We start from the raw sequence: 13,513 nt of genomic DNA, 5'->3' as shown, positions 1-13,513 counted from the left end.
TCGTGTGTGGTTAATGAAGGAGTTGTATAACAACAGTTAGACGTCTATCTCACTACTTGCACCACCAATTGGATAACACAGTAGGGCTCTGATTGTTGAATCTATTTCTCTCTTTCCTATGTACAACAAAAACCTTCTCCCAATAGCTACAATGGCTCTCCTACTTAACCCAGAGAGTTATCTGTTCAATTTTCTCCACCAACAAATGCTTCCATCACTCAGAATAAAAGAAAGGTCAACTAACGTAGAATCACTCAAGAAGCCTGTGGATGGCAAAGGAACAGTCTGTTCACACACAGTGAAACAAAAACACTACATACAATCTCCTGGACTGAAATGAAATTCAGGTGTGAAAACTGACAACAACCCTTTCTTACAATATGCTGAAATAACTCCCATATCCTGGATATCAGCCTGAATTCTGCAGCTCAAGTCCATACATTTTAAAGCTGAAGTAAAATAATCAAAGGGTTTGGGAACAAAAATGGATACATGAAAGTATCATGTCAGCTAACAAAGAGTAATCAGAGAGCTATTTGGTGGAGAAGGGAAAATATGTATTAATAAATTATTATCAGTATTAATAAATCCTCCATGTTTTCACTTTAGTGAACGCAGCAAAAGAGATACTCCAGCAAACAATTCAGAGAAGTTAACTTTGACTTCTGCTTTGAATCATCTGCTAGAGCATCTCTCTCACTCAGCCAGAAGGAGCCTGGAGCTATTTTCATTAAAAGATCAAGATGAGCATTTCTGCAGAATGTGTTACCCGCACACTGGATTTAAAATCAGAATTCGTTCAAGTTTTATATATAATTTCAAAATGTAAGCCTGTCTGAAGAGCTCTGCAGGATTTTACACTACCAGCTGCCCTCTTAATTGAAAGCTTCCCTTATTTCAAATGCTGAAAGAAAGATATATGGAAAGGTAGAAATTTTCCAGTTTTAAAGAAGGTGGAAAAATGGAATAAAAAACAAGTTATTTTTTAAGCCAGAAACCCTCCTCAGGTTTTCAAACTATGGGGATTGGCATACTGCTTCTGTATTATTTTGTTTTTAATTTTAGGATGATACTAGCATAGAAGAAAGAATTTATTTCATTGTTATGGTAATGAAGTAAACCTGACTTCAGAAAGATAGTCTAAAACCAGAAGTTGCCCAGTGACATGCTCTGACTGATTAAAAAATTGTGGCATTTGGTGACACACATTTCTGTCAAGTCACTACTCATACTGAAAAACACCAACCAGAGTAGAAACAAGTACACTAAAGCAAGACTGCTTATCAAAGTGTTACATGAACTATAAAACAGGACACGCAGCTGTAAATAAAGGACTTTCATTTCAACCGATCTTGATGACAGGGGAAGAAAGACAGAGGGACAGGAAATGTTATAAGCGGGTTAAATAAAAAACATTGTTTCTTTAATTATGTAGCTCTTCCCCCACTCTACTGAACATGCAGCATATAAAGTGTCAAAGTGATAGCACAGTTCTAGCTGGTTGGGTTTTCCCTGAAACATGAATCTGCAGTACACAGATTTATACACTGTACAACTGCGTGGAATACAAACATTGTGTTCCTTTCCCACAAGCGGTGTAATTTATCCCAGGCCCCATTATCCTAACAGTGGCACTCTGAACTGTGCTTGAACTCCCAGTGGTGACTGCTCTCAACAACTTTCAGCAAATTCAATTTTAATCAAGGGAAAAAAGCAACAAACCAACACCCAAAAAAATCCACGAAGAGGAGGAGGAAAGCAAGTAATGGAAGACTCACTGCTTTTAAAATGCTGACAGCTTCTTTACTGAGCCAGACTGGATACAATACATCATCGTGAAGGATGGATTCAAAGAGATCATCTTCATTGTCAGCTTCAAAGGGGGGTTGACCAGCCATCATTTCGTACATGAGAACACCCAGAGCCCACCAGTCCACGGACGGACCGTATTCTAACTCCTGGAGGATCTAGCATAGAAAAAGAGATTGGATTGAGTAGACAAGTTAGACAACACTCTTGGCTGCACATTTGCTGTTTCAACATGATATACCCCTTCTTTCCCCCAGTGCCTAAGAAGGACTAAATCCCACACTGATTTCAGTAATAGGAGGCAGGGTCTCTTACCCATGCAATTTGCCCTAACACAGCTAAGTGTCAAAGCAATGCTGTTCTCAGAAGTACTGACTGAGTTTATCAGTCCCCTGAGTAAAAGACTATGCTAGTGAGCAAAAGAGCTGCATATCCTTCCAAACTGTTTAAAACAGGTCACACTATAAGGGGAAAAAGATCACATATACAAAACAGATTGGTGGAAAATGTGAAACATTTCCTTGTCTCTATCTTGAACAAAACAAACTGAGCCAGCTTGTAATGCTGCACAGAGACTATCTGAGGGATTTATTCTTGTCCTTTAGGTAGGGCTGAAGGAAGACAAAAGCATTTTTGTTCAAGTTCTTTTTACAGCATGAAACCACCGTACAATACATGGCTGTAGGACTCTAATTGCACTTGGTCTCAGAAAAACTGGCTACAACTTTTCATGTGGCACAAGTTCAACCTTGTAGCAAATACATTTAGTAGGGAGTAGTAGGTTAGGATGATGGAATTTTATTGTACTACTTGGTGTTATAAGAGTAGTGTTGAACAAAGAACAAGTTTAGTTCTTGGCTCCTTTTCACTCTAAAGAATGCTGCAGTTTGGCTGTAATGGTTCAACATGACAGGGGACTGGGGAAAGTAGAGTGGGGTGCCTGTTTAAGGTAAATCTGACTGCCTTAAAATGAGCTGGAATGAGCAACAAATCCACTGCCTCCTTATACAACACCTAATGTTACAGTCAGAAGCCCTGTGGTGAACCGCGTGAGCTTAGTACTGTATTTGGGAATCAAGACTAACATAAACCAAAATTCAGTCTTAACATAAAAACAGAAATGAGTTTAACTTTGGATGCACAGGCCTGGATCCCAACTACATTCTTCATTGAATGGAAATTACATTTTATAGCCTTTAAATACAGAAAATGGTACTCTTTAAAAGTATACTTTTCCAGTGTTCTGGGCACTCTTTGGAACTCAAATATTGCTAAAGAACAGGAAACTGAAATGTATCACCATGATGCAAGAGAAGAAAAAGGAGAATAAACTTCTGCAATTAACATGATGAATCAGAAGCCTGAGTACTGATTCCAGTGAAACCATGATTTCATGTAAACATTCTTGGGCTCTTATTACTGCTTTATTTTCAGTAATAATTTTCAAAGAATTTGCCAAAGGACTCAGTTAGTATACTGAATCAGAAAAGAGTTCATACAAAACCAAACCCATCACACTGGTATTTATTTCCTTTTAGTGCTGGAATACTTTTCAAACTCTGTAAAATGCACATTTATATTATGATAGTTTCAAGATGATTCACACCTTATCAGTTGTGCTACCAAGGTTTGACAGCTGGGAACACTAACACTATGGGTTTATGATTTATTGTCTCTAACAAATAATAAATTGCATTTTTCCTCACTGCAAATTTATGGTTATAAAAGACAAACCAATGACACTTTTACACTAAATCAGCACACTGAATTTTCATTGGAAAGATGCACAGTTTACTAATTAAACTGAGCAGACAAAGTCTGCCTAGCAGACTAACTGTTCAATATTGATTTCAATATTGATTCATTTTAGGCATTTTGAAATGCATAATATTAAAATCTAGAATATGTAAAACCTGCACTATTCTCAGCTATTTCTTTTATGCAACAGATGCCTTGAAATGTTGCCAACTGATATGCAGCATCCAAAGTTTCTATCTTTCTATGTGAGTGGATACTTTATGTTTCTCCATATAATGAGAAGTACCACATACATAGTATGTTTTACTCACAGATATTTTAAACAAAGAAAAAAATTATATTCCCACAAAGACTTTAGGTAAAATGACACCAAACATATGATTTCTTCCCTATGAACATGCCCTTCTAAGTCTCATTAAAAAATAAAAACATTTTTTAACTATTAAAGACTGCCGAAGTAGCAATACTCAGTTTCATCTAGCACCTTAAAGGCTTCTACAAATCATCACAATGATGCTAAGTTAGAAATGAGCGAATGGAGAAGAACACTTAATTTCAGAAAAACAAGTAATAGAAAAACCATGCTTGGTCACTCCTCTCATCATGGTATTCTTGTTAGCAGTAGAGTAACCAATTTCCGCAAGACTACCTAGGTGAAACTGCAGCAGAATCTAGTCTGCATCTTCTATTGTTTTCACTTACATGTAAAGAGTGTCTAAAATTACACATGTAACAGTCTGATGAATGATAATATCTGTACTCTTAGTGCAGTGCAAAAAAATACCTCTGGAGCTATATAGTCAGGCGTGCCACAAAAGGTTGTGGTGGTCACTCCATTCAGAATCCCTTCTTTGCACATCCCAAAGTCAGCCAGTTTACAGTGGCCTTCTGCATCCAGAAGAATATTGTCCAGTTTCAGGTCCCTGAAATATAAAGGCCTCAAATTAAATCAACTCTCAAATTTTGGTCACGTGCTCTTGAATTTCATAATAAACTACAGAATATGATAAAAAAATGGTTTCACAAACACCACTGAGAAACTGTCCTTCACATATGTGCAGGAAAAGTTGCTACCAGTCAATAAATAGACCTACTTAAAGGCAGTAAAATAAAGAAGCAGGTAATTACAAGCATTTTACAAGACCAGTCCTTTACTCTCTTTAGTTGCATGAAAGCACAGGTGTGCTGTCCAAGACAGCATCAGAAACGTTTGGAAAATATCTCAGTTTCTTGTTTGCTACAAAGCTAACATTCTGCCAATGTAAAATAGGCCAATAATGTCTAGTGAAGGCATTCTTTATTTTTTCACAAAGCACAGACCACCAGTTTATCCATACTCTATCATATGGGTTGAATTAATAGGTACTTTCAAACTTGGATTATTTTAATTGGATTCTTAATGTATACTAGGAATTCAAAGTTCAGATTGCAATGACAGGATGAAAAACAACATTCCCATCTTTGGGAGCATTATTTTCTGCAGTTTAAACCTGCTCAAAAATAATCTCACAGGAATATTTTGCATTCATTGTTAAACAACACAGCAGCTGTTTCTGATCACTTGTTGTAAAAATGTCTTTTGTCAAAACCAGACAATTCTTCAGTTATTAAATTGGGTAAGGTCAAAAAAAGGTTGAGAAAAGGATATCCACCTTTCCTGTCTTGCCCTCTACACATTTTCCAAATATACCATTGATGGTTATTGAATGTTCCAACACAATGGATGGTAAGTACCATCTAACTTACCTGCGATTTGCCTTAAATTAAACTACACAAGTTTAAAGATTCTGGAAAGTCAGCGCATAAAAGAACTCTCACTTGCATGAAAAAACCCCCACAATTAAAAATTATTCATCGTATAGAAATAATAAAGCAAACATAAAGCAAATGCAAAAAATCCCACTTATATTGCATGGACCACTTTCTTTTTATATTTCTGTCTAGGCTTTTAGGTACCTCTGCTCTGTGTTAAAAATACATAGTAATAAATGAGGGTATTGTATGTATGAATGAATAAAGAGGTGAGAATCAAAAGCAGAACACACATCTTTAGGAGACTTTATAGATGCTTTCAGATCAGAATTGTTTTTCCTAGAATAATTACAGCAATTTCCATAGATTGAATTGATAAAAAAAAGTGTGTGTGTATGGGCAAGTTCTAAATCAGATAAGAGGAATAAAATTCCATGCCAGACTCTGTAAACACATTTCACCCCAAAAGCCTATGAAAAGATATAAGGAGGTTTTTTTGGCAAAAATCCTTTACGCCAAAAAATTTGAGTGAGGGATGAGAAGTTTTCACTTTACTTTGAGGATTTCTTTCAGAGAAATATCTCTTATCAGACTCCAGACTTTAGAACCACAGGCACCACAACATGGTGGAAGCATTCAACTACATTAAATTATTAAACAGTCCTTCCAAGGCTGCATTATGTTAAGAGTTTTGTAGACATGTCCAAGGCTACAGTATGTTGGGATTTCCCTAGAAATGTTCTTTCATCCCTCTCACTCCAATTTCAGTATGTGGATTTTCTTTTTTTTTCTTTTTTTTTTCTTTTGACACTTGTTAAACACTTTTGAATGTGCTGGCCCACGTATTTCTTAAGCAGGTACACAGGCCATCATACAACTCAGATATTTCTGGGACACAGTGGACTTGCTGCTCAAGGTCTGCATAGTCATTGCACAGCTGTGCAGTAAATCAGACACTTGGAAGCACTGGATGACTTACTGTGTGTGTAGAGCTAGGTTGTGCTGTGTACATGTTACCAAGTGGTTTGTGTGTGTAAAAGAAGTCTAACACGGCACAACAAAGTCATATTTACCTCAGTAACAGTGAAAACACTGTCTCCTACATAAGCTAGCTTTGTCAGAATGGTTTATGTAGCTGAAGTATATACTGGTTGTAGAAATGTTTGTTGCAACCAGTATGCCCCACATTACACTCTTCTAAGTCCAGATCAGTTACCCTGCCCTTGTAGGTCCTCAGCTGGTCACCCCTGTAAGGTCCCTTGGAGCAGGCTACATATTTTATCATTGCTTAAGGTCATCCACTTCAGGAGTTCCTAAACAATCCAACATCCAGCTGGCTACAACATAATCCTCAGCGTATAACAATTTAACTCCTCATAAAAATCACTTCTTCCTACCTCTGGAAAGTGATTTGCAAGAATTGTCCAACATAATGCCAGAGCAAACAGATATCAACATCTCTGTGCCCCGAAAGAAGTCAAATAAACAAAACAAAGCTCCCTGTTCCAATAATCACGTGCCTTCCCCAAACTGCTCTTTCAGTAAATTCCAAGTGCCACAATCAAAAGACCTGCATTAAGACAGGGCTATAGCATCATCAAATAGAATGTGATCAAGTACAAGAGGATAAGGCTCTTGCAGCTTGAAGTAGGAAATAAGCTTGTAGCTGCAGCTTTTAACCTTCCAAATGCAGAGTTATCTTGGATATTCCTAAACTAAGGAAGAATACAAGCTGTATATCAAAAAGTCAAGATGTTCAGATAAAGAAATCAAAGTATTATTATAATTGATGGAATCTTGGAATGACTTTCAGCCCCCATCATGTCAGACTGTTAGAAAGAAGGTCATAATACCTATAATTATGATGGGAACTGATGAAATTTGAGAGGTTGCTCAGAAAAATGGATCCACCTTTATTTGTAGTATTAAGTGTTTATCAAAAGACTCTTAAATGTTATCTTAGCTCTGATCACAGGACTTCCCAGTGTGGGCAGGTGACACACTGGTGCTGTTAGAACCTCAGATCATTTAAGTTTCATTTAATGCCACCCATATGCTAGCCATGGAGTTGACTGGAGATACAGCTGGTAACCCAAGGAACTCCTAAGCTAAGAGAAATGTCAACAGTAATTAAAGCACTAACAGTAAGCCACCACATAATGAATAAGGCCAAGATACTTACCATTGTCTTTATTTCCTTAAGGATTTGTATAAGACACAGAAATTAGCAATAAAAATTTAACTTGACACTGGCAAAACAGAATAAACAAACTAAGCCAAGCAAAAACCAGGAAGAGTCTAATCATTAAATTCTGACTACCTGTAAAGACTGACAATGAAATTTTAAGCCTATCTGTAAAAGCACAAGTCAATTTAACTTTTTTTACCATTTACCAAACTATAATCTTACTTGACAGAAGAAAAACATCTCCTTCATCAAGCCAAAACAGTGCAGTGAAGCCTATAAGCCTCTTCAAAACTCTATTGAAGGCACTGAGGACATCAGCTTAATTACTCACGCAATAATGAAATTTAATACCAGTAGATTTCTGTTATCACAAAGTGCACCATAGTTTCAAAAGAAATTTGGAAGAGGCTAAAACAACAGCAGTATGACTCCCATCAATGTACATATGGGAGGTTAAAAGGTAATCTGGGAATCTGCCAAAGTGCCAAATTCATAGCTAGCCCACAAGATTATCATAGTCCATAAAAGTGCTTGCACTGAAAATCATTCTGTCAATTTAGAGTTGCCAGATTAAAAAAATAAACCAGAAAAAAAACTTCCCAAACCAAGAAACTCCACCAAATCCCCCTAATTATGCAACCTGAGAAAAAGAAGTCTTACTTAACTAAATAAATACAAGAGAGTAGGAATAGACAATGTGCAGGGAAAAAAACCCCAACCAAAACAGACAGAGATGAGGAAACAAATGAAAAAGTAAGAAAAGAAGAGTTGTCAGGGAAGCCTGTCTTTCCAGAGCAGCAGTTTCACTGAAAAAAACCCAAAACTTGAACTTGTAGTTTAAGACCCATATTTCCCCAGAACTGTTCTAAGAAACAGCCAGCTCTCCTACTTCTCAAAAAGTAAACAGCCATCAATCTCTGGAATGTAAAGTAATTGTCTGTACAGAATGTTCCATTCTGATCCATTCTGTCTTTTATTTGTTTCCCGTTTTTAGTGCTGGTTGTCTACCCCTGAAGCAGAGCATACCAAATAATACAGTGTCAGATAGCCCAGTGACAAAGGTCTATTAAATTCTTCTTTTTCCTCATTTTGCATTCTCTTTGTTGGAACTAAGAATTTCATCTCTGTTTGACAAAATGAGTTCCTACAACCTGAGTAATTACTTGTATGCAACTGCAAACAACCTAACCAGTTAAGCTAGGAAAATACCCAGATTGCTTGAAAACAGCAATGATACATTAAGCTGTTTCTCTCCTTTGTTTTCTTGCCAAGATACTTTGTAGAGTCAGTTCAGTTGAGCAGTCATTGTGTGAAATGTTGTGGGTTGTTTTTTTTTCCTTTTTTCTTTCTTTTTTTTCATTCTCAGAAATCTTTAAACAGAAATTTAAGCCTTGTTTTTTATTTCTGGATACCTGCCAGCATCACAATCACTTCAGAAGCTGGAATGATTGGCAGGATCTCAACAAAGAACCAGGATTATTACAGTTAGGTTTGTGCAAGTTGGAACAGAAGAGCAGGCTGACTACAGGTAACCTGTGAGAAAACTTCTGTAACGCTCATTCCTTGCTCCACACGCAAGTGCCATGAGACACTGACTGCCCTGGCTGCCTACAAAGGCTCAGTGGAAGAGTATTTCACAGGACTGGGTTCTGAAAATCTGAATCCCAACAGTAGCCAGTGAGATAAGCAACTTGCGTGCACGGCCCTATGTATCACACATTCATTTAGATAACACAAAATTTTCTTGTTGGAATTAAGGCAATTAAACAGTAAAGATGGATTTTGACCAGCAAAATCAGAAAGTCTGCCAAACATTTATAACGGTAGCCTTTGAGCATGGTAAACATCAGTGACTACACAAATACATATTTGAAGAACAAGATCAAGTAGCTAAGAAACTTGATCACAAGCTGGTAAACAACCACTTCATAATGTATCTGCTTCTATTCTAACTATTAAATGAGCAACCAAACTAGAAAGCATATACATTTCACAGAATGAAACATAATAATTATTATCTACAAATAAGAACACTGGAAGCAAAAATATTTATTTAGAGGGTGAAAGTTAAATGAAAGATTGTACCTTACCAAACATCTATAGAAACATCAATGGGGAAAGATCTGAAAGCAACACAAGTGTAAAGCATACAACTACTGAACAACCATTTTTTCGGTGACTTTCAACTGCAATAAACCCTTTCAATAGTGTATTTGAAATCATTGCCATTGTTCCCCTGCATGGGAAAGTCACATCCTCTCGGCACTGCAGGCTTTAAATAGACAAGCTGTTCACAGAAGAAACTACAGAAGGTAAAAGGGAAACTTCCTCCAACAAACTGAAAAATCATCTGAATCATTCTGTAGTTACTAGAGTGACTGAAATACATAACTGAAGGTAATATCCTCATTCAATCAATTAGCAATTTCAACAAGAAGAATTTTTTGTCTATTTAATTAAGGTAAGACTTCCACATTCCTGGAATTACTTTCTCACTCACTCAGTGGTATCCAAATTGCTTTTGAGACAGATGCTCATCTGCAACATCAGGTTTCTCATGTACCTAGCACAAATTTACTCTTCACTATAATTTTAGTTAATGTGGCATTTTCAACATAAATTCCAATCACAAGCAGTAAATACTACAGTACATGGATCATTTGTACCCCACTGTCTGAAATGGTATTTTCTGGAAGACTAATAAATTCACCAAAATCTTTGTCTCGTTTCTTCAAACGCATTCATGTCCTCAAAATATTGATAACTAAAGTTCTACATGGAACTAGTCAGAAAACAAAAAGAAAAGTTAACAGTTTTACTGTTCTGATGTTAGTTCCTTCAGTGATTAGCTCTCACCAACTCAACCTCAGTTTCCATACATAAACAGAACGATATATTAGGACCGTACTTCACCAGAGGATTCTTTTGATGCTCTAAGTATTTTAGTCACAACCCATCAAGAAGACTCTTCCGCCCCCACAACAGATCAGAGAAATGGTAAAATTCAAACCATACCCACTAAGCAAACTAACAATAATAATTTTTTTTCCTTTTGAAAAGCTGTGTGGGAAGGAAGGAGCTCGTACTTTCTAATGTTACAGAGCATAAACATGCAATAATCACAGCATCGTTGGATATCAGGTTCTACCAGTGACCTCCCTTATCTGTGGAGTAAGAAATAGGACTGTGCATGCTTATGAGTGGATTCATGACAGCAAAGCAGTTTTTGTTAACAGGGAGGCAGTAGGGGGATACCTGAGTGAGATAACAGTGAGAAAAAAATGGTTCTGCTGCTTTTGTTGTTGTAGGATATCTCAGTTTTGCCTGTGATTATCTGAAAATCTTGGAATTTTTCTGCTTTGTTTTTATGTTGACCCATTAAGTAATTACTGGATTTATGATACACATTTTTGTCACTGTTACAATACTTGATATTATCAAAGAATAAAGGCAATAGCTAACAAAACCACTGTAGCAGAGCCATACTCAGCAATATACAGAAAAATCTGCTGTTCAGATTTGAAAACTGCTACTTTTCAGCAGTGCCAAGTTTGCGATAAAGTGAATCCACCTTATACTGATGCATATCAGCATGTATAATGACTAACTGCAGATGAATGAATTAAGATCACGGACTTGGTTTCAAATAAAGCCAGAGATCCCATAATTAATTTTTATCGAAGTAAACAGGGAAAGTTCAAATAGCAGGCTAAACATACATGGGACATGTTGACTTTGAATGTGACCATAGTGACACTCTCTTGTCAGGTATGTTTACTTTTAAAAACACATACATTTACTGTACTTACAACATCCATCACCCTGCCACTTGCACAAATAACTTGTGGACTAAGGGGTTGGCAGAGACGGGAAAAGGGATGTAGCAAAAGGCATCAGAGAGAGAGAAACACATGATCGTTGTCTATGTCTCCGTAAGCCCTCATTGTTACAAGGTAAAACTATGGCTTGCACCATGTATAACATCACATGCTTCAGCAGTGTCTAACATTGAGAAATCTTTTAGGTCAGCAAGGTCCCAAAATGGAAAAGAAGGCCGTATGCATTACGTGGCCCTAACGGTTCACTGATGTCTTAATTACATATTGAACAAAGGTTTAATATTCATTTCCAGCAGCTTAAGGAAACCAATGGCTTTTCTGGTAGCAGAAAAACATTTTCTATAAAATAATTTCTTTATATGGCATTTTAATGGCTTTGACCATAATTTTATTACAATTGTCGGTAGCAGCTTTGGACATTGCTGTGCCTGATCTGCTTATCTTACTATGCTGAGTTTCCTTTAAATAATGTGCAGACAAATAAATATATTGTACTTAACAGCTTTCCTTTGTATGGCTTTTCCTTTTTTATTATTTTCACATTTTTATTTGTGAACGTAAGTGAAATATGTACAAGTTCAAATATGCATTATGTAAAACATTCTCTAAAACTGGCTAAGCACAGAAGGGAGCGGTCTCTATTTCTTTTTCAAGAGAAGGTTGCCTTATTCATTCACATCATGTTGCTTTATAAACCTCATCCTTCATGACTGCTACCTGGGAATGCAACAATTTTTGCATGGCCCTGAGACAGCAATGGGATGTAGTGCTACAATGCTACCTCTTGACTTAGCCTACTGCCAAAGTCCTCATCTAGACAAGTCTTTTTTAGGATCCCAGTGGCAACTCTCCCTTCCCATGATCCACAGGCCTGGAATTTTTGTACCAAATAAGAACTGTCATGAATGGAACTGGCTTCATATTAGGCCTGTTGGACAGGACAAACAATCTGCTTCAGAAACTTGCACTTAAACTAGATAGCAAATGATTTTCTCATTTTGTAAGGTAAGGTTTCTTGAGATTTTACAAATTGTTTGTGTTTTACTCTGGATGAAAACACAAATTACTCAAAGCTTTTTGTGAAAGCAATGTGTAAACAGCCCCCAGCCTGGTGCTCCAACCAGGGACTGGTTCTGCACAGGGGCAGAGCAGTCTGTTCCCCCACCACTCTGCTGAGTGTCCTGACATTAATGCTACCAGCAGTTTGCTCAGGGATTTTCTTCCTTCTTTTTCACATTGGTTAAAACCACCATTTTCTAACTTTTTTCTTGAAAACTTTAGCTGAAAAATTCTTAACTGGCTCTGTATATTCAGGCTGAGAAGGATGGGTGAAATCTGTACAACAACTAATGATATTTACTGTTTCAGCCTCTGCTACAAAGCCCCTGTGTTAAGTCTTTGCTAAATGTGTAATGTGATAAACCTTGTCCTCATTGACACTTCGGTGATCCCACTGGAGACAACAGAGGTCCCCAGGCTCAGCCAAGGACTGACTCAAACTGTGGTATTCTACTGTGTGAGGTTCAATGCTTCATGTTCTTATTTTTATATCTCAAATAACATAAAAATAAGATTGTGTATTATAACAATAGGTTAGGTGGAGCGCAAACTGAAAGTGCCTACTATGTATGTCTATAATCCTTTTAAAGAAAACAATACTTAATTGTTATTTGATAAAACCACTTGATGAAAGACAGTGAAAGGATGGCACGAAGCTAGAAAAGCTTGTCAGATCAAGTTTTGAAAACTCAATTCTGATAAAATGTTAGCAGAACCTTAGAAAGCAAATTTATCAGTAGACACATTAACTAAGTTTGGATCTGTTCAAAAGTTTTCCTTTGGAAACCAAAACCAGTGTTGGTTTGCTTTTTTTTCCTCAGTGACTTTAGTAGGTGGGATGACAAAATCACTACCATTTCAACAACAATGGAATACAAATTATGCGAACAGAACGAAAAGAGCACTTGTGTTTCAGGCATACAGTTTCTGTGCTTAGCCAAAAAGACTGAAATTCTCCTCCTTCCAACTTTTGATTGAAGTTTTCTTATGTAGAAAAACACAGAGCCAAAAAATGCATGCCTACCTAGGTAGCACCTTGCATTTCTGTAGCAGTTCTCATTCACCTGTCTCAGCAATGAAGCCTTGTAATTCTTAATAACCAACAACA

General features: G+C 36.9%; 1 protein-coding gene across 2 annotated transcripts in view; it reads right to left on the bottom strand.

The window, feature by feature from the left end:
• Positions 1 to 13,513, bottom strand: part of PRKCE (protein kinase C epsilon) — a 286,394-nt gene that overhangs the window by 24,576 nt on the left and 248,305 nt on the right. For both annotated transcript variants that reach the window (XM_029965058.1, XM_029965059.1), the window contains exons 12-13: positions 4,352 to 4,490; positions 1,779 to 1,967 (exon numbers count right to left, since the gene is read on the bottom strand). In XM_029965058.1, coding sequence (XP_029820918.1) covers positions 1,779 to 1,967; positions 4,352 to 4,490 — 328 coding nt within the window. The remainder of the gene's footprint in view (positions 1 to 1,778; positions 1,968 to 4,351; positions 4,491 to 13,513) is intronic.

Source organism: Manacus vitellinus, unplaced genomic scaffold (assembly GCF_001715985.3).
Source record: "Manacus vitellinus isolate BGI_N305 unplaced genomic scaffold, ASM171598v3 scaffold_8_pilon, whole genome shotgun sequence".
Classification (NCBI taxonomy): domain Eukaryota; kingdom Metazoa; phylum Chordata; class Aves; order Passeriformes; family Pipridae; genus Manacus; species Manacus vitellinus.
The sequence above is the reverse complement of the archived record's forward strand: the minus strand, read 5'-3'. Positions and strand labels throughout refer to the sequence as shown.